Below are 24,904 nucleotides of genomic sequence, written 5' to 3' on the forward strand. Positions count from 1 at the left end.
TGTGATGCACTTGTCTAAATTGGTATAAAAAGCTTTAGGAATGAAATCTCCACACTGCTACAGGATATGCAGTTATGGATAATGGATGTATGCATTTACATACTGTAGCTTTAACTTTGTCATTCTTTTTTGCTGTGACATTTGTGTCATAATAATGTTCACCTCATTTTACTGGTATAATGCTGTTTTGTATTTGTCATGAAGGTCACTGTGTGGAATCAAAATTTAGTTTAACTGTAGTTTGTCACCAAACCCAGGCAGAAAATGATGGCTGTTACATGCAGGTATGGCTAGAGAGTATGGAGCCACATTCTACTGATACAACGGCTTTGTGTGTTCTTTGTGTGTGAATGAGGCTTAAATCTAAAATGCATACCAGCACAAAACCTCTGATTAAAATATTACCCTAAGCAAGCAATAATGGAAAAAAAAGAAAAAAACTGGATCCATTTCCCATAATGCAATAAATAGCATCTTCTTGTTAGAGCTTCCATCTGGTAAGAGCCAAGATATTTAAACAATATTTCTCAAGTTTGCAACAAAGGCTTTCTTATGGAAATGTAATTTCTGAGTCAAAGAAAGCACTGTGACTTTATTAGGGTCATTTTCAGTCAGTTGTGTAATAAAAAATGCACAATTCTCTAGTTTCACCTTCTCAATCATTACACTAATTTATTTTTCTATTGTAAATGTCATCGGATATAAACAAATAAAGAAATTTACTGAAAGACATCAAATAAAAACTGTCATAATACATATTGAATAAAAAAATTACACAACCGTCATCACAAGGATTAGTTGAACAGACCCTATACCTTTGTCCTGATGGTAACAGCTAACATTTACTCTAAACAGCATATGATATATCACTGACTATCACTTTACTGCAATCTCACTGGACATGTTAACAACCTATTCTAAATACAGATGATAAGAAATACCAAACAATACATAAAAAATACTTTCCACAAATAAAGCGCAAAAGACAATCAGTATATGTGAGATTTAACTATTGTAACCCTTTCTTGTAAATGTCTCCCTTGTTCAAGTCCCATTACAGCTTGTCATTACTAATTTAAATATCTTTGGGTTTTGGCCTGTTGAACAAACAACACAAACCATAAATTCCATTCAGACCTCTGGGCACCCTGTTACTATTATGAAAAATGGTATATCCATGACTACTCACTTAAGATTATAAAAAAATATTTTATTATTCCTACTGCATTTCGCAGAATTCAAAGTGGCTGTAACAGAGAGATGTAGTCACTGTAGTACTACAAACAACTCAGAAATGGTGGTAGTCGTCAGTCCGCTTCTCTTACACTGTGCTTAGTTTGCATTTGTAACAATGCAGGGGATGTGCTCTGTGCCTGGCTGTAAGGAGGCGAGGTCCCGCAGAGTCCTATTTCACTCTCTGCCTACATGAGACCCGTAGCTATGTGGTCAAAGGCAAAACAGAACCCTAAATTTGATGACAACATACCACTAACGAAATATGACAAAATAAGAGTCAGCATTTTAAATAAAGGTAAAGAGGTATATAATGAGTTTGACATGGAAAATGTTGCAATGTATTGTTGTAGTGGGTCATCCATGCAATGAAGACTCCAGTGTTGAAATCGGTGCAGTGTGACGTCAGTAAACGAAAACGACGTGTTCCATGTCGTAATGGGAAAGTCATACAATTCCCAGTGTACATTGCGCCTGTTTGTCATCGGTTTCCGCTTTGAACTGTGGGTGTACGAAAGTCCAAGCGTCAATTTTATTTCCATAAAATCTCTTAGCAGTTTTGCCAGACACGGTCGTGATCCGAGGATTTTATTACTTGAAGAAACGGTGGTTATACTTCACCATGGTGTCCAGCTGCATCGTACCGAGGTGTAAGCGGAAACGCCGGACTGGACTGAGTTATTATCGGTTTCCAGTGAAGGATGCGGAGCGCTGTAAACTGTGGCTGAGGGCTGTAAATAATCCGAAATATGACGAGAACACTTCAATAGACTGTTTGAAAAACCACCGAGTTTGCAGTCTACATTTCAAACCGGAGGACTTTCAACGACATTTAGTTTGGGACGAGATGGGGGGAGACGGGGTGAAAAAATTACGACCGACCGCCGTTCCCTCACTCAATTTGGGCGAAGGAGAAACTTGCACCAACGCAGAACATAGCCCCGGACTGGTGAGAGAGCCGTTTCTGTAATGATCTTTGTTTACGACACCAATATTCCGAGCTAAGTCGTTATTACATTCAGTAAAAAGCTAAGTCAGCTAATGCTAAATCTTTGACACTGTTGGCTAACGTCGGTCCAGCAGGACCTTTGTTGTGGTTTCAGTCACCGATTAAAATGCAACTCTACAAATTTTCAACTTGCTTTAGTTCAGGGTGTACATGTACATTAATGCTTTTAAACTTCTGACTTCCCCATATTCAAAAAAAAAATTTCTGCTTCTAGCTGAAAAACTCCTCCAGATGACAACACCCAGAGGAGTTTTTCATCGTTGGGATGATGTCATCTGGAGGAACTCTGGGAAAACAGGTTGACTATGATTACAAACTCCAAAATATGAGCAATGAGATGACATAATCTGAACTAAGTGATGTCATCTATAAGCATTTTCCAGCTAGAAAAAGAGAAGAGATTTCGTTATAGGGAACACAGAGGGAAGTTTAATGGCATTGACATTTACTGGTCAGTTCTAGAGCCAGAAAAAGCAAGATCATTATAAGTGAAGTCGTCCTTTAACCACCTATGGGGCCCAAGTGCAAACATTTGTTATTGGGGCCCCGTTGAACCTGGTGTTAGATAAAGGCTTTATGGCCAGTTCACAAGAGCAAATAGACATTTAAGAAATTACACTAAAAATGGTTTACTACAAAAGGCAATATATTTGGGTCTTTAATGGTTAGATAATGTGTCAAAAAGCAATACAAACTTGAAAATGTTAAAATTTGAGCTTTGTAGACAGTATTTTCTGACATTTTATGAAATATACAATCAGTTATTAAATGCAAAATAAAGCTTCGTATTGCTTAATCTAGTACAATTTTAAAACTGCAACACAGATATGTGATTTTGATTTACCACCTCTGATGTACCACGAGAAAGTCTGCAAACAGCTGCAAGAAGTTGAACTTTTTTCTCTCTGTTTGAAAGACTTTCAGTGTGCTTACAAGGAATTAAGTTACTAGGTTACAGTCAGCTTTTTTCTTAAGTGTTATGTACTATAAATGGGAAAGCTGGTTTTCAAAATTGGGGTAGGGGATTAGGGAAACCTAGATTTCTTTCGGAGAATGCCGATTCCTTTGTGATGTTTACACTAGCCAGGGCTTTTTCAAACTGCACACATGAGTATCAAAAAGTCACAGACAGGAACACGCAGCTGAGTGAAAGGCTGAATGAATGGTGAGATCATTCACGGCGTGTTACCACTTCATTTTTAAAACAAATCTGCGTAAAGTGTGACAGCAAATTTAACTAACATATAGTGCCTCGTAGAAGGGGGTGGCAGCGGCTGAGTGCCACCCCTTAAGTGTCCCTGGGCAAGACACTGAACCCCTACCTATCTCCATCCCTAGCATTGCAGTGCCAAGTACGTTCCGCTGTGGCAACGCTGAGCTTACAGAATATGCCTGAAAGGAAAATAATAAAATAGTGCCTCGTAGAAGTCTAAATAAGTCACTTTCTCCCTTTGGATTTTTTTCAATTCACACGGTTCCTATTGTGGATCAGCTGCATGTGTTTCCCTTTTTTTCCTTGTCCTTTTTCCTCTTCTTACACTGTCACTCTGCTGCAGTACACACACAAAAAAATAAAAACAAAAGTCAGAAAGGAGTCTTTTCTTTCACTATACAGGTAAAATCTGTGAGCCAGGCTTCCAAAATAAGTCAGAGGTGAAGGAGAAATCCGGTTACTCTTCTGCTGCATGTATACAGTGATGTCCAGTAACCAGATTTCTTAAGTGCATGTAAACGTTGTGCCTCCATTACCCGAGAAAGCTGATTTCTCCAGGTAACCCGGTTACCTAAGTGTATGTAAATGCAGTCAGTGAGGGTGGCGGATCTTCGACAATCAATAGAAGCCTATTTAAGGCCTTTTTTGATCAAGTCATTGGAGTATCCATGTTGAGCAAATGCTCCGCTAAAGACGTCTGTGTCTGCATCTATGGGAGAGTGTTACTTTATAGCTTTAGCCCTGGTGTTTCACGGTTAATGTTACGAATCCTGGATACGGTTTAGTTATAAGGAGGTTTTTGAGTTAAGTTTACTCTGCAAAGGGAGGGTTTCCCTCTTTTCCCCCCTTATTATTATGTTTTCTAATTGTCACTTGCAGGTTCGTAGTACCTAATAGTCTGGTTCATACTTATGTTTTCTAATTTTTTATGACAATAAGATTCAGTTAAAAAGTATAATAATGCGAAGCAAATAAGTCAAGTTGCCCTGGTGATTTGAATTAAAAAACCATTATGTGATTAATCTGAAGATACTAACTACCAAGTCTCTCTATTTCATAAACATTTTTTTATATTAGGTGAACACGTCTGGTACAGCTGCTCAAGCCTTTGTCTCAGTGGGTTCAGGTCCCAGCGTGACCCGTGTGCTGCCATGGACGTCTGTCATAACTTCAGTAAGTTTGATTAAATGTAGTGTGTGTGTGTGTGTGTGTGTGTGTGTGTGTGTGTGTGTGTGTGTGTGTGTGTGTGTGTGTGTGTGTGTGTGTGTGTGTGTGTGTGTGTGTGTGTGTGTGTGTGTGTGTGTGTGTGTGTGTGTGTGTGTGTGTGTGTGTGTGTGTGTGTGTGTGTGTGTGTGTGTGTGTGTGTGTGTTATTGGTATTAGGGGCTTAACACTTATTGTTTTTACTCAAGGGTCCAAGTACATCTTCTCAGGCTTCTTCCGTGGATATTCAGTATACCAGTTTGGATTTGGGATCAACTTTTCCCTCCAGACCCCTACCTGTAAGTATGACGCATAGTCTTGGTAACCTTTTTTTATGTGTAGTACATGTATATAAATGCTATTAAACTATGTCCTGTGGTCAGTTTATTTAAAATCTCTGTTCTTCTAGTGAAAATACTGCTGTACATGACATAATCTGTGGGAGGATTTCAGTTCAGATGATGTCATCTGATTGCTCATACATCAGAGGTTTTAGTCTTGGTCGACCTACTCCTCCAAATGGCATTCTTTAAACTTAAAAGGTGGAGGATTTTTTTCCAGCTAGAAGCAGAAAGATGTAATATAGGGAAAGCAGAATTTAATAACAATAATTTGTTACTAAAATAATAGAAACCAATTTAAAGTTCTTTAAATGTATTCAGGGGATTTGCACACACAGCTACTAGTAAGTCATTTCTAAATGTACACATTTCTCCTTTATCCTAGAGTTCTTCAGGACCTCCAGACAACTCACAGCAGTCCCCTTCACCAGCTGAACCTAGTGAAAGTTTGTGTAGTGTATCATCTGTTGATTATATGAATGAGAGCATCCACCAAGAGACTGAATTTGAGTTACGCTCAACTACAGCATCAAAATCAGAGGAGAACACAGAAAATGACTTGAGTCAGTTAAAGACTATTGTGAATGACAGCTGTTTGATGGAACTGTTTAAGAAGTGTCAGACGTGTGGACAGACGATAACCAAAAAGAAAGTGTCCCACTGTGGTGCACAGAAGAAAGTTAGGTGGAGTTGTCTTGGTGGACACCGAGGTGTATGGATGTCATCTCCCCACCTTTGGGAGGCGTTTCCTGAAATCCACCTACTTACAACGCTTTCCATTCTTTTTTCTGGAGCCACTTTTACACACTTTAAAAAGTGGGCCAAACATCTGCACCTGAATTTCATGGGGAACAAAACCTTTTTTGAAATTCAAAAGGCATACCTCAACACAGAAACAAAGCAACAGCTGAACAGCACTGAACAAGAGACGAATTGTGTAACGGAGGACCAGCAGCAGCCTGAAGGCAGTCTTCTTCACATTGCTGATAATGGTTGTTATGTATCACCTGAACCCATATCAACAAGGAGTGAACAGTGTAAGCATATAGAAACATATCCTGCCAGGTTTGGTATATCAGGGTCCTTTAGCTCTCTGCATACTAGTTGGCATTTATTGTTTCACTGGAGTAAGCCCTTCGAATTATTTTGAGTCAGTCTGAAAAACGCTGCTATAAAAATTAGTCTGAAATTAAAGTATTATTACCTACTACTGAATGCTTGTCTTATGTAATTATTTTTTTTAATTTAAAGATCATTTAAAGAAGATCAAGACCAAACTGAGGAGAAGAGAGAAGGGAACTCTGTCATCACAGTCAAGGTGAGGCACCATGTGTATAATATATATTTAAAATATGGAACTATTTAACACAACGAATTGTTAAGTTTTAATGGGATCAACAGGAAACCGTAGAAGGTACTTGTCATGTTATGTGAACTGAGTTTGGTTGTGAAAGTACACTTTTAAAATGATGGGTTTACCTTAAATTGGGTGTGTGGAGTTGAAAAGAAGTGGGACACACTGTTAATATGCTTCTCTAGAGAAAGTAAGCTACTATCCTATTGGTGTTTATTCCACAGCAATCTGACCAGTGTTTTGGGTAGAAATAAATAGAACAGTGAAGCTTGTAAATCGGATGTCAGTGATAACTAGACATTAGAAAGAAATATGATACAACTGCTACAAAAGAAAGATTGTTAAATAAATCAGGGTACCTACTATTGGAGTATGATGTCACCACTGATGATGCTGTCTACTTGGACCGTTAATAATAAGAGGATTAACTAAAAAGAGTGATGTCAGGCCTATGGCGGGTAGGGGCCCTCCCAAGGGTCTATGACTCATTTGGATGAGTTTGGAACCCCACCCAACAGTGTTACTGGGATCTAATTACTTAATGTGCCGGTCCAAGTCACTCCTAGAATAACTTTATTGTACTGTCAGCATGATAAAATTTAATCTTCAAAATTTTATATGTTATGTTTGGTAATAATTTCTTCTTTTTGTGTATATTTATTTGAAGCTTGTTACATGTAACTCTACTTTTTTCCTTTTCACAGTTTTACCACAACCTCTTCTATTGGACACAATTAAAAAAACATCAATACAGACATTTAAAGTTTATTTTTATCTACAGCTAAGTAACAAAATGTTACTTAGTTAAGAAAAAAAATAACTGTGGATTAGTTGACTCTGTTGCTCCAGTTGAGAATCAGTGGGCTGATTTATATCTACATAACATACAGATGTGTTCAGACAAAATCCATAAATCAAGCTAAAAATAAGTTGAACTGTAAAAAGTCTGCATTCTAAATCTTTTCCAGATGAAGTTTTGCGTGTAATGACTAGGTTTCCATTTACAGTTACAAAGAAAGATTCCCCATATCAAGAACATCTACTGAAGCCGATGTACAAGAACGTTCTGCACCATCAAGTTGTGGACATGTATCGACCTCTGAAAAGTCAGTCTTGTTTTTTCACAAACTACATTAACTATTTTTGGTACTGATTTTGTTTTTGTAGCCTCTAAACAATTCTGATTTTTACCAATTATAACTTAGACCTTCACACCAGCACATTCAGCTGAGGCCTGCCCATAATGAAAAATTAAATATTTTAGAATCAATTTTATTTTAAAGGGTTTGGCTTACTTTAACAGTTAAACCAAACATATAAACTATATTTATTGAAAAATTAACCTTTACTTGGCTTGTTGCACAATATGAAATGTAAGTAAAGACAAATGTAGACGGTTTTAGAGTTGTCAGAAACTTATTCTTAGTTTGGGTCTGCAGAGGGGAACAGCGGCAACAAGATAATGTTCAGCATCCGAGGACAACTACACATAAGGTTTTAGAGGTAAACTGTCAGAACAGGTTAGTATTGATCTTTTTTTTTTACTTCTACTTTGTCAGTCAGTGTTGTCTGTTAACTTAGATCTTCACTGTAAGTTGTCATTTCTAGTTTTGAGGAGATGGAGATTACCATCAAAGAGGATGAAGAGGAAGAATACAACAGCGTGCACAACAGAGTGTAATTTTATTCTGTATTATACAACATACAGTGTATCTTATATTTGTGCTTTTGTGACACTCTCTCGCTATCTATTTATCTATATATCTATCTACATTTATATTTATAATTTTTATAAATTTTTCTCAAATAGATCTGAATTGGAGAGTGATATGGAAAATGTGTCAGAAGCAACTGAGCTGAGAGCTGCAGAAGCAGATGACAATTGGGATGAAGATGTCTATGTACCAGTAATTCCTCAGAGGTATCTACAGGGCCTTGATGAAGCTCACCACCTCCATTTTTGACACAAATCTATTACAGTGTATAAAATAAAACAATAAATAACTGTCAGTCCCATTAAGTCAATGGACATTTTACAAAAACAGCGCTGTCTGTCATTGCATGTAAAAACAGCCTAATGTCAGCTGAATAACCCACAAATGTGTCCCCCTATTTCCTGCTTCAGGTCCACTACATCTGCACTGTTACTCGAATGTGAAGAGGAGGAGCTGGAACCATGGCAGAGACAAACTTTACAAGTTGACTTGAAAGATGAGGATGATGTTAGAGAGTTGAGTATGTAACATACATTTTTTTAAAGAACATGTTAGTGTTGAGGTTTTTAAACATATCTTCTGTGATCCAGTAAAATGCAAAAGACATTCAATTGCAACATACAGCTTAAAATGGCTTGTCATTGTTTGTTGAATATTAACAGTTAATCTTAATACTGATATTTGGGTGATCTTTAAAAATAGAATGTGTCTATTTCATTAATAGCTCAAACCTGTTGGGATGGCTTGGTGGGGCTGCACATATTTTCTATTTAACTGTGATCCTTTTTTATGTTCTCACAACTAATTAAGAAAGCGATTGTAAGTTGGAACCTTCAACTCCTCCAGATACAGTAAATACTTCACCTGAGCTGGAAACAGAAACCCCACAGCGTGTCGTATTCAACAGTCCAGTAAGGATAACAGGAAAATCCATTATGTGGTGTATTTGTAATGAATTGGTTGAGTAATTGCAAAGTGTTCTGTAATTCGTTAAAAATAAATCACAAAATTGTTCCTACATGGACAATGGTTCTGTTTTTAAAATCTGATATTTTTTTTTTAAATCTTTATTCAGGGACTTATCGTGGCTTCTCCACAATTGACAAGAAGCACTGAGTTCACTGGGTCTCTGGGGACGCACTGTCCACCCGGGAGTTCATTGACAGTAGTACCAGGTAAAGGTGAGCATGGCTTTCAAGCTTTTGTACATTTTTTCCTGCCTTGTATTTTTATTGTAATCACATTTTTGTTATGTTTTCAGTTTATCTTAAATGTTTGTTTGTTTTTGTTTCAGCTGTTCATGAGCACCTTCTTCACAAAGTCACCAGAGCCACAGTAAAACCTGAGACCTATAGCAATGTCTCCTCGTCTGATGTGGAGCAAATCAGCAACAACCCGCCATCCTTATCCAGCTTCCAGGCTCCCGCAGTATATGCAACATCATCTGATCTTCTTCAGTTCAACCAGTCCAACCCATCGAACCCTTGTTTTCCATACTTAAAATTGAATCAAATGGCACATAAAACAAACAATAAATAATGTCATTTTATTGCACCCCAAGTTAACACAGTCCAACAGTTCTAATGGGTGTCACACCTAAATGTGTCAGTCAACTCTGCAAATGATTATTTGCACATGTACCCATCTGTGCAGGCGTCTGTGAGTCTGTCGACTCTTCAGACCTACACTCTAGGGAACCCTGCATACAACACCTGTTACTTTGTGTTCCAAATGAAATCATTCTTTTATTGACAATTTTTATAATCACCTGTCGGTTACATTCCACTTCAGCAGTACAGGTGTTATTGTAATATTACTGTATGTTCAGTAAAATTATTTAGTAAATGAAACCGATTCTGAAGTACTTCATTTATGTATTATTAATGGTTTTTCATGGTTTACAGGTCTAAAGTGCAAGACAATGGGTCAGGGTTTCATTTTTTATGAAATTTCAGGTTCTTAAATCATTAAACCTTTAAAGGTTTCCTACTTTTGTATGTGTAAAATGTTTGGTAAGTATGTTTTAAATAGATGTTCTGGAGATATAGTACATTTGCCTTTGAATTGTAGTGAAGGTGACCATAAAGAGGCATGACAGTTAAATTATCAGAGTTAATGATGAGTCAGTGCTGTTTTATATTTCTTAATCATACCTGCCGAAGTATGATGTCAAACCAGTGCACAGTAGTGTAGAACAAACATTTTCTATGGGCCCAGACAACAAATTGCACGGATTAACAAATAGGAGCCTGTAGCTCACAGGCTTGGTGGTTTGAATTGGACGGTGAATAGAAGTTATTAAAATCACGTTGCATAATTTTTCAAAACAAGTTCTCAGAAATAGGGGTTTTTAAGTTGTTCTTGTGTCAAACCTGTATTTGTATCAAGCTTCAAAATGTTTGCTTTCTGTTAGGACCTTTTTTATGAAGTACATCTTGACTGGAATCTAGAAATCTTATTAATAGCACCAAGTAATAAAAATTATTTTTAGTTTTTACCAATAACGTGGATTTATGCCTAGAGAAATCATCGTTAGTTTTATACCTTGTGTCTTTAGAGATGGTACATAGTGCTTCACCTTGAGCAGCCTTAAGAATCTGAAGTGGTACAGCCAGCTTCTGCACCTCACTAGAAGTACTATTAGAGAAGTACTTATTTTTCTTCTGAATAAAGTATTGGGTTTGTGTTCCTCTGACAACTCCCCCTGAATGCAACGGCAGAAAGATAACCCAGAGAGCCCAGGAAGTAGTACAAATAAAAAAAGGAAGTGATTAATAGAAATGCGCCTGCTATTTTGATTGGTGCAGACAGTCCGGAGCACCGCTTTCGGCCAAAGATGCACTCCCCCCTCCCCCCAAATGTGAGGAAGACCCGCTGTATATCAATTCCATCGTTCTGTTGCCAAGGACTGTGCTGAAGTTGGCATCTATACACAACTTTGCCTTCGAAAAGAGAGGCTGTGTGTCAAAGAGGTAGGAATAATATAAACCCCGTTTACCAAATGTCTGTGTGTCTTTGTCCCAATATCTAACGTTAGCTAACGTCACCTATGACCATGCTAACAGAGCATAGCTGGTGCTATGATGCGGAGATCGACTGCAGCCTTACCATGATACATTGGATGCAAGATATATAGGAGTCTTAGAAATCCCTGTTTGTTCTTAAATTCTTATTGTCGTCACAGACCGAGGGCGTTAAAAAGCAAGAACATAGACGTTAGCTGGCTAGCATTAGCTAGCTGCCCTGCTGAGCTAATAATGGTAAATGTGAGCTAATTTTAGCGTTTAGTTAACTGGCTAACCTGGCTGTTAGTAAGTGTTTGGAGTCTTGAGAGTAGCTTCCATGTAGGTAATGTACGTTAATAAATGTAGGAGCAATGTTGGCTAGGTTTAAACTAAAGCAGCATACATGTACTCACAGATCGTTTCATTAAATTGTTATGGAATTTATTGCATGAAAGAAGCCTGCGGTCATCATTTTCACCCTTTAACAAACAGGAATAAGTGAAGAAACTCTACTCATGCCAACCTATAGTATTTTCAGTAGAATATGTATGTTTATTTGCTTTGGCTTTGACATCAGCATCAGCAATCTCCCAGAGTAACCAATACTGACGCCATCTTGGATTGTACTTGAAAAGCTGTGTTCCAGTACTAAACTCGAAATATTACTGATCAAGTCAGAATAAACACAATCAATAATATGAGCAGGCTGTTTAGGACATCACAGTTGGAAAAAGAAAATTCATTTGGTATTATTCCAGTCGTTTAAAGCACCCCCCAAAAAAAGTATTGATACCAAATGGTGAATAATCAATGGTTGTCTTGCTTCCTATGATTTCTATATGTGCGGTACATGTATATGAATAGTTGGAATAAAATATTTCTCTGCGTCTAGCTGGAAAATACGCCTAGGTGTCGCAGTCATTTGGAGTTTCTCAGCTCACATTTCATTTTGAGAAGATTATGACATCATGTGGATGGTTTATTTATTTATTTATAGTACAGATTGTTACTATTTCAGTTCAGATGATGTCATCTGGAGAAGCAGGTCAACCAAGACTACAACCGCCATAGTATGAGCAACCAGACATCTTCATCTGAACTGAAAAATGTCTCAATATGTCAGACTCCAGAGTTCTCTGAGCTAGAAGCAGAGCAATTCTTTATTATGGGGAAGGCAAAAGGATATTTAATAATTTGTGTATATAAAAGTAAACTTTACAGTACATAACCCACAGAGTATTAGTGCCAGTCTCTGTAGTTCACCTTCTAAACACTTTCAAACAATTGCTTTGGCCCACAATTTTGACATTTTCACTGCTTTCATTGCTTCAACTGTAGCATGCAGATCTACTCTGATCAGCCAAAGCATCTTAATAATGTCATGGAGGATCAATGGTCAGGATAGCCCCTTTAAACCGTCTGTGGCTTCTCAGCCCCACACACAGCAAAACGTGATACACTGTGATACACCGTGTGCAAAGGTGGCAGACGTACACAATAACCAAGTAAAAGTGCAAATATTGGCATGAAAAAATTGTAAGCATAAAGAAATTTGAATTTTTTTACACAAGTAAAAGTATAGAGCAAATTATCTACATTGTACTTGAAGTACAAAAGTAAAAGTACACCACTAAGAGAACTTAATAAAAATAAGGGTCAGAAATTACTTTTGCTAAAGGACCACTTTATCTGCGGACAGGTTGTTAACCCATAATGATATACCAGCATTTATTAGTTCATATTTTTTATTTAAATTTGATGTAACTGCTCTTGAGCTATGCTCCTTAATTCTTCTCCCATAATTCTTAGTCCACGGCAAATTGAATTGACTTTTTAGAAGCAGCCTGGGAAGAAAACAGTTGCCATGAGAGGCAATGTTACACTTTGTAGCTCAGGGTCAGTGTTTCGATCCCCGGTCCCAGCTATATGTCGAAGTGTCTCTGGGCAGGACACTGAACCCCTAACATCCCACTCCTCTCCCCAGCTGTGCAGTGCCGGTCCAAGCAGGGTAGAAATTGGGGAGGATTGCGTCAGGAAGGGCATCCGGCGTAAAAACTGTAATCAACATGCGGCGATCCTGAACATACGGGATAAGCCGAAGGGACAAAAAATAAATACATTTGAAAGGACATACTCCCTTTTATACATTAGGACACACTCCAAAAGGAGGAGACCAAAAGGGAGTATGCTAAAGTTTATTTATAATCTTGTTTATTTTTATAACTATAGAATATAAAGTGATACTGTTGTTTCAAACAGACACCTTGGAAGCTGATGATTTTGGGGATGATTGTGTATCTTTTACAGCTCAGAAACATTGCATTTTCTGGTTATAAGCATATTAAAATGTTATATTAGAAGATAGAGTATTACCACTGTATTGCCATGTAGCATTTTTATTGCTTTCAAGTATAGGTATAATGCTCCAGAAGTAGTGTGTCAGGTTAGCTAAATGTTGTTTTTGTTTTTTGTAGCTCCGAAATGTCTGAGCTTTTTATGGAGTGTGTTGAGGAGGAGCTGGAGCCATGGCAGAAGCAAGTTCCTGAAGTTCACTTGATAGAAGATGATGATGATGAACCAATCTTTGTTGGAGTGCTCTGTATGTTTAAATATCATCTTGTGTTGAGTTGAAATTCAAATCATTGTTTACTTATAATATGAAATGTGTAGCTCAGAATCATCCACAGTTTACAATCAGTAAAACAGTATATATTTAATCTGCATGGTTTGTTCATATTGTAACATGTTGAAAATAAGAGTTACTTTATTAAAAGATGCTTATCCTGGTAATTTTCTATGTTCATACAGCTAATAACCAAAAGGACACGAAGCCTACCATTTCAACTCCTCAGAGGAACAATGCAGAGAAACAAGAGATAAAGCATCCTGCTCCTCAGCCAACTATTGGTTCCTCACCAATAATGCTGCCTTTAAATATGACTGGAAGTACAGTGAATACTGCAGCAACTACTCTGACCACAGTGACTCCACAGCCAGTTATTGTCAATAACCAGGTACTGCTGAATACATTGTAGTTGGTTGGTTTTGTATAGAGTAAAAATATTTTCATGTTTTGTAATATGGTTGATGTATAAAATACTGCTATGTTCAATTATAGATTCAACCTCCTTTGTTTTTTTCCTTTTTTTTTTTCAGGGCTTTATCGTCACTTCTTCACAATTGCCAAACAACAGTGAGTTTATTGCTTCTCTTGGGACACAGTACCCCCCTGGGACATCATTTACAATCGTATCAGGTAAGCTCAGTATAATACAGCTCTGAGGATTAAATTTTTTCTCTCCCCATCTGTGATTTTTGTGCTATAATAAAAAAGCTTTAATTGTTAAAACTGTAGTTTTAGTGTATTCATTTCACACTTGCTTCAAGAGTTTGTTCTATGTTTCAGCTGGCCAGCAGCCAATTTTTCAGCAGGTCAGTCCAGCCACTGTAATACCTGGAGCTGTCCATAGGCCTCAGGTGCAACAAATCACCAACAACATTGTGACGCTATCTAATGTCCAGAGCCCTGCCGTATATTCAATACAATCTAATCAGCCACAACCCAACCAGCCCAACTCACAGACCGTTCAGACCATCTCTGTTCCTATAAAAGCTATTAACAGTAACAGAGGTAATTTGAGAAGATTATGACATCATTTGGATGATGTTTTTTATTCTGAGGAGCATTTTAAGTTGATACTTTCAGACTGAGGATGACAAAAATGTTAATGTGTGTTCTTGTATTTTATACAGATCAAAGCCCGGTCAAGCGAGTATTGCCGCCACAGCAAATCGACACCTTGGGAAAGAGAGTAAAGCTTGATTGTGGTAAGTGTCTCTTGCCATCAGAATTTTGTTGATGTTGTTTAGTAACTTCAATATATAAAATAAACCTCAAAACTATTTTAACATCCCTATTATTTATAATGATTATTGATAATTGTATATTCTAACTGATTTTCTGTATTGTCATCAAAAGGAACTGCCAGAGTGGAAAATGGTATTTTGAAGACGAAGTGCCCCAAGTGTCAAGAAGATTTTACACATGACATGCTGAAATTTCATATGTCGGTGAGTAAAAGTGGCTGTTCTTAACTGTCAAATCAATCAGATTTTATTCACATTGGCCAAAACCACAAACTTGCCACAAATAAGATAAGGACCCAAAAAATATTTTCCCTATTTACCTTTTTACTACACATAGTTCTTTTTGAGAACAGTGTTTGCTTCTTTGTTTAATCAGACATCAATATGAAATTAACATTCATATAAAATATCTTTTCAATTCAGAGTTGCACTAATAATGTGGAAAGTACAGCTCCATCAGCCCTGAACATTGGTGCAAACAAGCGCATCATGCTGGTCTCAGATTTCTACTATGGCCGCTTTGAAGGAGATGGGCTCAAGAAGGATGTGCAGAAGACCACAACGTTCAAGTGCCAGAGCTGTTTAAAAGTTCTTAAGAACAATATAAGGTATGATCATGTGTTTCCTGGCTCACAGTAATATAACCAGCTAATCTTCCATCTCTTTCCACGTGTTATGTTTTTTCCATGCTAAATATGCTTTTTCAGCAGAAAAGATAAAACACAACAGGAAATTTGAAGCTTAATGTTGGGTTTATGCAAGTTTTTCATTTGACTGTAATGGTTAAGTTGAAGCTGAAGCTTTGACTAGAGACAGAAATAATGAGGCTTTAGGTTGTTGATGCTTCCTGTTGTGGACCTGTTGTATGAACATGAGGAGCTTTACCATCCAGACTCCAGCTCAATTACTCTGGATGAGGATTGGTATAGCTTGGACTCTTTTAATGGATCCAATTGGTTAATTGGTGCTCCATGTGTAATCCCTGTGTCCTGCTGGTTTGGATGCTTTTCTTTTAAGTTCCCTCTCTAAAGATTTGAATTGATTATTAACTTGGCATTAAACGTCTTAACTTGTTCACTCAGTCAGTGGGGAATAGCGGCAAGTTATAGAGAAATCACTATGGGAGGATAGGAATTGATGAGATGGTCTTCTGAATATGAATATGCTGCCAGAGGTGCACTACAAACTGTCATGCAGTGTGTTTGCATGCACTTGAGTAAGCACAGTGCAATTGATTTTATCCAATATAAAAATTACAGGTACAATAATTGGGGTACGAGATCAGACAATCCCCCATGGTTTGTTTTCTCTGGCAGAAAACCAATTTGCCATGTATATACAAAACCATGTCAAATGTCAAGATCACAATTTGGAGTAATGCTTCATAGAATTCAAATTAATTTGACCCAAAGTCCAACTGTGACTAAAACAAACACAAGGTGGCCTAAATTAGCTGCATTATCCAGCATATGTTTCTTAAATTTGTAGTTTGCACTCTGAAATAAAGCTTTATGTGTCTGCCTGTCTTTTGTTCACTGCATTGTCTGTCTGCTCCAATTCATATGCAAAGCAAAACAAAACGCAGCATCCTCTTATCAATTCTATAATTACAATCTGTGAGATTTCGGATTCCTCGAATTCACAGTTTTACTGTAACATAGTTGCTTAAGTGCATGTAAACACGGTGACTTAAAATCACTAATTACACACCAAATTCTAGCACAGTAATTATGCATATGGGTACTAAATAACACGAAGATAGCTTAGGAGCCATGATGAATAAAAATCAAACATGCTCCAGGGATTATTAAGAGAAGATTGTTATACACAGCTCAACTGCTTGGAAACTGTCAGCTGCATTTTCTGTTTTGCTACCCGGCTCAGGTCTCTAACATAATCTAATTCAAATTCAAATCTATTATGATCTCTAATTATTTGTCTATTTGTATTGTTTGTAACACTGCTACAAATTCGATCTTCGTGAGTGGTGTTTTAAGCCTGATTCAAATTAAATTATTTAAATTTAGTCTCTGCTAAAAAACATCTGTCTACTACTAGTAAAAAAAGTGTGGATGTCTTCTCTGGCCCTCACTGCATTTTTTTTTTTAGATGGATGACAGTATCAGACCATTTCCCTCATGGGCCTAAAGATGAATAATGACTGCTGGTTTAGGTGGCTGAGAACTGTTCCTTTTGATTAAATTACATTGCTTCAGAACATTGCAAAAAAAGCTTTTGTAAGCTGCTTTTAATGGGGAAGCACATTTGTACTGCAACCACACTCTCACAGTCAAGGTCAAAGTTCATCCACATAAGAATTTCTATTAGAGGAGCTGAGGTAGCACAATGTTACAGGCTGAATAATGGGCCATTCCTCATCAGGTAGCTGTGGAGTCACCCAGTGCAGCCACAGGACACTACATCATTAGGTAAAACACAAACCTGTGTGTAATTGCTGATATTATAACGGCCATTATACATGCTTAAAAAGTGAGGAGCAGGGAGAATACTTAATTTATCTTTTAAAACCTTAGGGACCTGGACCATAACCAGTGCGTGTACACAGGCTATGAATTTTTAATATTCCCCCACATCTTGGCACTGGTTTAATTTAAATGTGTCTGTTTTCTTTGTAAAACGGAAAATTTCTTGAAATCACTGCAGATCTGCACCTTATGTAGATTATGAGCTCACAGTTGTTGTTCATTTGCTCTATTAACAAATCTGAACCATTTGACTGTGACAACAAAATAAAAACACACCAGTAAGACAAACTGCTCCATTGGGTGACAAACTTAAACTTCCCTCAGGGTTCTATGCATTGTCAGAATTCCACCAGAGATACTGTACATGACAAGTTGACTGGTTAACAGAGCATGTATTAGTTATGGCAATTCCTTTATGGCATTTTGGCCAACGTATTTCTATATTTTTTTTGAACAAGCATTTTGTGTGTGCAAAACCTGTAACCTAGTGGAGGGTGGTGTCTGATGTGTTTAAGTTTTGGATGGTAACGGAGATCTGCTCCACAGACAAATAAGGTACTTTAGGTTGCAGACGGACAGACATGATGTGAGAGAGGCACTTCATTGTTTGTTCCAGTGTTTGTATAGGGGTTGTTCAAAATACGAATAATGACCAAAGTTGTGTTTTATTAGCCCCATGTTAATAAATGGTTTATCCACTGCTCAAAAATCACATCTTTCCTCCCTTGCAGGTTCATGAACCATTTGAAACACCACCTGGAGCTTGAAAAGCAGAACAGTGAGAGCTGGGAGAGCCACACAACCTGTCAGCATTGCTACCGACAATACATGACTCCGTTCCAGCTGCAGTGCCACATCGAGAGTGCCCACAGCCCAATCGAATCTTCAAGTACTGCACAAAGATCTATAGAGCACAATCAGACACGAGTTTAGTTAGACCCTTCATGACAATTTGTAATATTCTTTTTCAGCTAATTGCAAGATATGTGAGTTGGCATTTGAGTCAGAGCAAGTGTTGCTGGAACACATGAAGGACACCCACAAGCCTGGGGAAATGCCTTATGTCTGCCAGGTCTGCCACTTGTACATTGGTTGTGGTTGGATTTAATTTAAGGAAAACTAATTGACTAATACGAAAATTTTGTTTTTACTGATTCTACAGGTGTGCAACTACAGGTCCTCTTTCTTTTCAGATGTGGAGACACATTTTCGAAGTGCTCATGAAAACACAAAAGACCTGCTCTGTCCCTTCTGTCTCAAAGTTCTTAGAAGTAGTCATATATACATGCAACACTACATGAAGCATCAGGTATAATGCTGAATTTCAGTCTGTCATTAAGCTAATGAATAAAAGTGTTAAATTTAACATAGACACACAGCTGTGTGTGTTTGTAGTAGTTTCATGATTCTGTAAATTCCTACTATAATAAGTATTTGCAAGAGTTTGAATTTACTTCTGGTTTGTACTTTTAGTTCCAACTCTAAGGTTGGATTGATTTTGTTGTCTGCCTAGCACCTAACTGTAATAAATAAAAACGTGACAATAGAACCTGCTTCTCTTCACCTGCCCTAAAGGGGCAAAACATATTGTAGAAATGGAGCCCAACAAAATTAATTATCGTTCTATTAATAGAAATGAAAGTAGTTTCTTTCATATGCTTTCAGTGAAACAAAATGAAACATCTCACTAATTAGCCTCTAGCCACACCACTGATAAATCAAGGTTTTGTGTTTCTCATGATTTTTTTAATATTTTTTTTGCTTTAATTCCAGAAAAAAGGAATCCATCGCTGTGGCAAATGCAGGCTGAATTTTCTCACTTACAAAGAGAAAGTGGAGCACAGGACTCAAGTTCACAAGACTTTCAGAAAACCTAAAGCCCTAGAGGGCCTTCCTCCGGGTACAAAGGTCTGACCCTGTCATTAATTGTTATTAAAGTTTTATGTTTTAACTGTTTCTTACATATCACTTAATGTAATCAATTTTTGTTTGCTTTCCAGGTTACTATTCGAGCCTCCCTCACAGGAAAGGCACCTATACCACCAATCTCCCCTGATCGATCTGGCTTTGTCGTCAGTCCGGAAACACTAAATGTCAATCAGCAAACCAAGACTCCAGCCAGCGTCTTAAAGTCCAAATCAAACGTTACAGCTGCAGGAAAAGCCAAGACGACTCAGAGCAAGAAGCTAAATTGTCGATCTACAAAACACAACCTGTCACTCAAGAACCTCAGGTTGTTATGCGAGATTTTTTTTCACCAGAGCACCAAAATAGCCTGTGTCAACAAAAGGGTCACTTCCATGTTCTCACATGGTTTGTATTTATATGAATGAAAAAAATCTGCAGGTGTGGAGTAGACCCAACCCTGTTTGAGTCCAGCAGCTTGAGGCTCCAATACCAGCTACTAGCATGACACACCTGAATGTAAAGCTGAACTAGGATGCATTGTGGGTAATTTAGGCAGCTGCTTTTGTAATGTAACAAATGTATAACATCCTAGATCATTCAACAAAGAATTTCAGAAATATTTTCCATGTGGTCCGCCAATGAGATGTAAGACAGTGCAGTTGTCTGACAGAAGCAGATGATAAGTAATTGTTAAGGATTTTGTGCATCAGATTTAATGAACCAACTCAGATTGTTACGACTAAAATACATTTCAGGTCATTTATTATTTACTGTAGTTTCAACCCACAGTCCAAAGAAATGCATGTTTGGTTAATTGGTAAACATAAAAATTGCCCATAGGTGTGAATGGTTGTCTGTCTGTTTGTCTCTCTGTGTTGGCCTTGAGATAGACTGATGACCTATCGAGGAAGTTTACCCTTCCTCTCGCCCTATGACACCTCAGATGAGCTCCAGTACCTCTGCGACCTACAGAGGAAAAGCATTTACAGAGAATGGATGGATAGATATATCAATTACAGTATCTTGAAAAGAGAGGTTCTTTTTAATGTTTAAACATAAGTTTTAGACTGTGATTAAACTCTTGTGCTTTTTTTTAAATCTCTTTCAGTGTCGCTGAAGGGCGTTACACATGCATCGAATGCAACTCACAAGTTGACGACTTCTTTTCTCATTTCCCAATGGTTTCAAATTGCGGTGCGTGCAAATATCGAACCTGTTGCAAAGTTTCAATTGGGAATCATATGATAAAGTGAGTAAAAACAAAATCAGCAATTTTGGCACTTGATTTTAGATGCACTGTATTTACCTGATAAATCTTTCTCTGGCCTTTTAGATTTCATAGCACCATCACCAAAAACAGATTTTTGAAAATGGATAATAGGAAACCTTCACCTACAATAAAGTGAGTATGTGTTATAACTTAAATCTTGCACAACACTGATTTATTCTTTGGAATTGAATGTGAAGACATTTCTGTGGTTATCCCCAGATTAACCCTGGTCTGTCTCAACTGCGACCTCCTTGTGGATGCATCAGGTGGTGACCTAATGACTAAACATTTAACTGATCGACCAAATCACACATGCAAAGTCATTCAGGAGAAAGGTAGTTTTTTTTGGGTTTCCCCCCCCCCCGGTCTACGATCTTGAGATATGGATAGTGTTTAGTTTTACAAGATACTTGAAAAAAATGTTTTTTGTGTTTAATCCAGCAGATATCAAAGCCAAAGATCGAGTGTGAGTAGAAACTACTACCCACATTGCATCTTATCACCTATTAATCTGTAAAAGGTTACGTTTAAATTGAGGCTTAAAGGGGCACACCAGTGGTTTAATATTACTGATGCAGTTGAAAAAAGCTGCAAGAGACGGGTTTAATTTAAAAAAGGGCCACATACACTGAAAGATTCTGACTGCTGTATGTCACAAGGTTTTCAGCCATCTGGTAAAATTTTAATATCCCATACTTTAAGTAATGAAATTTTGGAGTTGACACAAATCCTGTTTTGAAGAGCTGGTGTACTTTGGTCATCAATTCTTAGATCAAGGCATAATTTTGAGTGTATTTCAATTTACTAGTTAACCTATTGGTGATATTCAAAATCCTTTTAATGTGATGGCGAGACACAACAGCTTTACTAGTCATTAACTTCGACTGTGGCACAGCTAATCTAGTGTGGCAGTTTAAACTAAAATAACAGGGAAAAAGTTCAGACCGCTTCTTTCAACTGTGACAAAGGTTGGTCTTTCAGAGCGGAGAGGTTTAAATACTGTGGGTTTGTTGATGCACACTTCAGTTCTGTTTTAACCAGCATGTATATCAGTGCTAAACGAGCAGCAAAATGTGAAGCTGCTCCATGAATATTTTCTACACTTTAACAACACATGTAATTTGCCACATTCATACAGAAGAAATTTGACAGGCTGTAGATTATGTCTCTAAAAGTTGTTGAAGGACACTTGAAGAGTTTTCAGGAAGCTAATGTAAATTGAATAAATATGACAATAAAAACAGCATAAATGTTTTGTTTTTAGCGTGGATGCACATGATTAATGTTTTATGAAGTTTGTAAATGGAGAAGGACAGCATGAAATGAAAAATAAGATGGCTCGGCCTCCGATTCACCTGAAATGAAAGGTTTTGGACACAATAAGATAGAGCAAACTGTGCACAGCTCTCCAGAGAAATAAGTAATTACCCAATTTAAATATATATTTTTTTTTAATCAGTTTGTGGAAGTCAATGATAATATTGTGGTGGGGTGACACAAATTAATGTTTGGAAAAAACTGTAGACCATCACATCTATTTTTCACTTGCACAATCAGGCAACTGCAGGACTAGTTTCACTTTCCCAAACATAGTACTTACTTTAAGATTTCTGTGCAAGTATAAATGTTTAGCCCTTCACAGACTTGACAGCATTATAAGGCTGTTTTTGTCACCACAATTAGACTATTTGTATTTGTCTTTGTGTCAAATTGGTGAAATGCCCCTTTTAAAGTTATATAACACTGGAGCCCAAAAAATTGGTTTCTATCTGCTTTTACTTTAATACTTTTAGATTAGCTGATTACAAGTGTACATAACTGCTTTCTAATATTACTTTTTTAGAATTTAACATTCTTGATAAACTATTATTAACATTAACCTTAATTTTTTTATTTAAATAATGTTGATAATTGTCCTAATTTTTTATCCTGCAGGCGTTTTGTCTTGGCACACCCAGCAAAAGTCTTGTACCTCGTGACATCCACACCTGCTCAAAGACCAAAGGACTCTGAATTGAAAGTAGTTGAAAATGTCAACCCTCAAAGTGTTAGCGTTGCGGCTGTTGATAAACCAGAATTGGAGACGACATTACCAGCAGCTGACCAGAAAATACCTTTCATACAAGGTTCCTGTGAAGTAGAAGTGAAGCAGACACTGCTGCCCTCTTTACCGTCTTCCTGTACATCAGAAGGTGTTTCAGACCTCTGTGATAAATCTGTGGGTAAGTTGGAGGGCCTGGATGTCAGAGAGCAGCTCCCTGTCCCAGGGATTGTCTCTGAGAATGAGACAAAGGAACAGCAAAATAAATCAGAATAAACCCAATGTCAACTAGACAAAGCCCCTGACAAACTGCAAGTCTGCAATTATGATTCAAAGAACTGTACTATCAGCTGTACCTCAGCATTGTAGTTTTCAGTTATGTATCTGTTATATTATAATGTTGCTTTTGCTACTAGTCTTTGTTAATAAGCCCCTCAAGATCCATATGTGTGGCAATTTCATTTTAGCAACTGTGAAAAATATGTTCACATTCTTTTTTACCCATCTGCCTAAATATATGTGAAGTAAATACACATATATTACATACACCACTACACTTTTTATAAACTATACGAGTTTGCAGTTATCAGAAGTCATTATCCTGCACCTTCATTTGACTTAAGTAATTGCGGTAATAATTTAAAAAATCTGGCTAATTTTCTGCTTAAGGAAAACTTATCTGCCATAAGAGGATGGTTTTTGACCCTTCTCCCATTGCCCAATGTCAGTCAAAATAGCTTTTGATGTGCTTTTCTGAAACAGATAAACATACTTGCCTAAAAGAAACATCTCAGTCTCACAAAATGCACAGTCTTAAAGATATTTTTGCAATGGTATATTGAGTTTATATTGTCATGTTTGGGTTTTTTTTTTAATTATTAATCTGTGGTTATTTCTCATTGTATACTGTGAAAATAATTTTTTTGGATGTAATATCTAATTGGCTCTTTTCCTTAAATGAATTTGAGGCTACTATACCCACAACAAAACATACATAACAACTGAGATGGCTGCAATACATTTGGTCATGAATGAAGAAAGAGGATATTAAGAGTTGAGGTTTGAATATTGTAGAATAACTTCTGTCTCGACACAAGATTGTTGCCTTATTCATTAACAAGTATATGTAAAATTACCAAGACAAACAAGATAGGACTGAGATAAATTGAGTATATATGGGGCATTGAGTGGAAAATAGCCACAACTATTTGAGGAATGTCAAATAATAGCTGTGAACCACTTTACCCACCTACTTTAAAATGTGCTGAAAGCAGCTTGTAAAAGAATGTGTACACATTGTTGGATAGCACATCAACCTTATAACATCTGTCAAACAATGTTTATGTTCCGTCTGCTGGTTGATTAGTTGCCTTTTATTTAGCATTCACTGAAAATGCTCATATTCCCTGTGACTGTGGGAATATTTGATATGATGCGATTTGTCATAGGTTTGAAAAAAGGGGGTTTTGTGTGTGTTTATACACACAATCTATAAATGCAACTATGTACAAAATGGCACTGTAAATGTTACTTACCTGTCTGTTTTGATTACATTCCTCTAAAAACATTGGATATGCTTGGATGGAAATGTACAAACTGCTGGGTTTGTACCTGTGTTTTCCTGTTTGTTATGTAAATAAATCTTTAGTAAAACAATTGTTCTATTGTTCAGACACCTCCAGTGTTTAAATATTATGTTTACTTCTTCCAAAATTATGTATGATCTGTTTTGTATCTTTCCAGTTTTTTTCCAATGCTGCTTAATTCTTCTACTCTAATAACAGACACGGAGGGAATAGTTTTTACTCTGTTGCATCTAAAATATGAAGGTTTTTGAAAAGGATCAGTAAATTGTCAGTTCAAAGAAAATAGCAGTAGCTATTCCAGACATTCTTGAAGTTTGAAAGTGTCTCTGAATTCTGAAGTTTGACTGACTCATCAAATCAAGTTATTGAAGAAAATGATTGTATGTCCTGTTTAAAGAACAGTTAACATTAAACTTGAACAATTCAAGTTATCATAGTTAAATATAATTTACAGCTGTATATAAACGTTTTGGGCAAATTACGTACTTTGTCGAATGGACAAGAAGTAAATACAAACCCTACTGCAAAAACACAGTGCCATAAACCACAACGTTAACATCAACTGGTGGTTTTACTTTCAGTCAGGCAAAAAAGACACAAATAATGGGCATTTTAGCAGAATATGCAGTTTAGAATACAATTTTACACAAAAGACAGTCTTGATACTTCTTTCC

General features: G+C 37.0%; 2 protein-coding genes across 9 annotated transcripts; both read left to right on the plus strand.

Moving 5' to 3' along the window:
* Window positions 1–1,700: 1,700 nt before the first annotated feature.
* Window positions 1,701–9,917, plus strand: LOC137104569 (uncharacterized). Of its 4 annotated transcripts, XM_067485979.1 has the most exons (14): window positions 2,038–2,182; window positions 2,457–2,540; window positions 4,533–4,628; window positions 4,867–4,956; window positions 5,384–6,035; window positions 6,250–6,316; window positions 7,360–7,458; window positions 7,792–7,872; window positions 7,961–8,029; window positions 8,163–8,273; window positions 8,478–8,587; window positions 8,878–8,978; window positions 9,143–9,248; window positions 9,362–9,917. In XM_067485979.1, exons 2-14 carry the CDS (start codon window positions 2,508–2,510, stop codon window positions 9,604–9,606), a joined length of 1,860 nt encoding a protein of 619 aa, XP_067342080.1. In that variant the 5' UTR covers window positions 2,038–2,182; window positions 2,457–2,507; the 3' UTR covers window positions 9,607–9,917. The 4 variants fall into 4 exon arrangements, 3 of the variants coding, with proteins under 3 accessions (XP_067342061.1, XP_067342072.1, XP_067342080.1); XM_067485960.1 differs by lacking the exon at window positions 2,457–2,540 and having other exon boundaries at window positions 1,703–2,182; XM_067485971.1 differs by lacking the exon at window positions 2,457–2,540 and having other exon boundaries at window positions 1,703–2,182; window positions 9,143–9,242.
* Window positions 9,918–10,871: 954 nt separating this feature from the next.
* Window positions 10,872–24,315, plus strand: LOC137104587 (zinc finger protein 280D-like). Of its 5 annotated transcripts, none has more exons than XM_067486023.1 (18): window positions 10,872–11,039; window positions 13,547–13,671; window positions 13,881–14,086; window positions 14,229–14,328; window positions 14,479–14,703; window positions 14,826–14,900; window positions 15,052–15,143; window positions 15,363–15,547; window positions 18,157–18,314; window positions 18,397–18,497; window positions 18,588–18,734; window positions 19,199–19,333; window positions 19,426–19,658; window positions 20,442–20,582; window positions 20,667–20,735; window positions 20,823–20,938; window positions 21,045–21,069; window positions 22,539–24,315. In XM_067486023.1, exons 2-18 carry the CDS (start codon window positions 13,554–13,556, stop codon window positions 22,918–22,920), a joined length of 2,508 nt encoding a protein of 835 aa, XP_067342124.1. In that variant the 5' UTR covers window positions 10,872–11,039; window positions 13,547–13,553; the 3' UTR covers window positions 22,921–24,315. The 5 variants fall into 5 exon arrangements, 3 of the variants coding, with proteins under 3 accessions (XP_067342124.1, XP_067342096.1, XP_067342106.1); XR_010911717.1 differs by having other exon boundaries at window positions 10,880–11,039; window positions 21,045–22,023; window positions 22,539–22,678; XR_010911718.1 differs by having other exon boundaries at window positions 10,880–11,039; window positions 21,048–22,023; window positions 22,539–22,678.
* Window positions 24,316–24,904: the final 589 nt, after the last annotated feature.

Source organism: Channa argus, chromosome 2, assembly GCF_033026475.1.
Source record: "Channa argus isolate prfri chromosome 2, Channa argus male v1.0, whole genome shotgun sequence".
Lineage (NCBI taxonomy): Eukaryota > Metazoa > Chordata > Actinopteri > Anabantiformes > Channidae > Channa > Channa argus.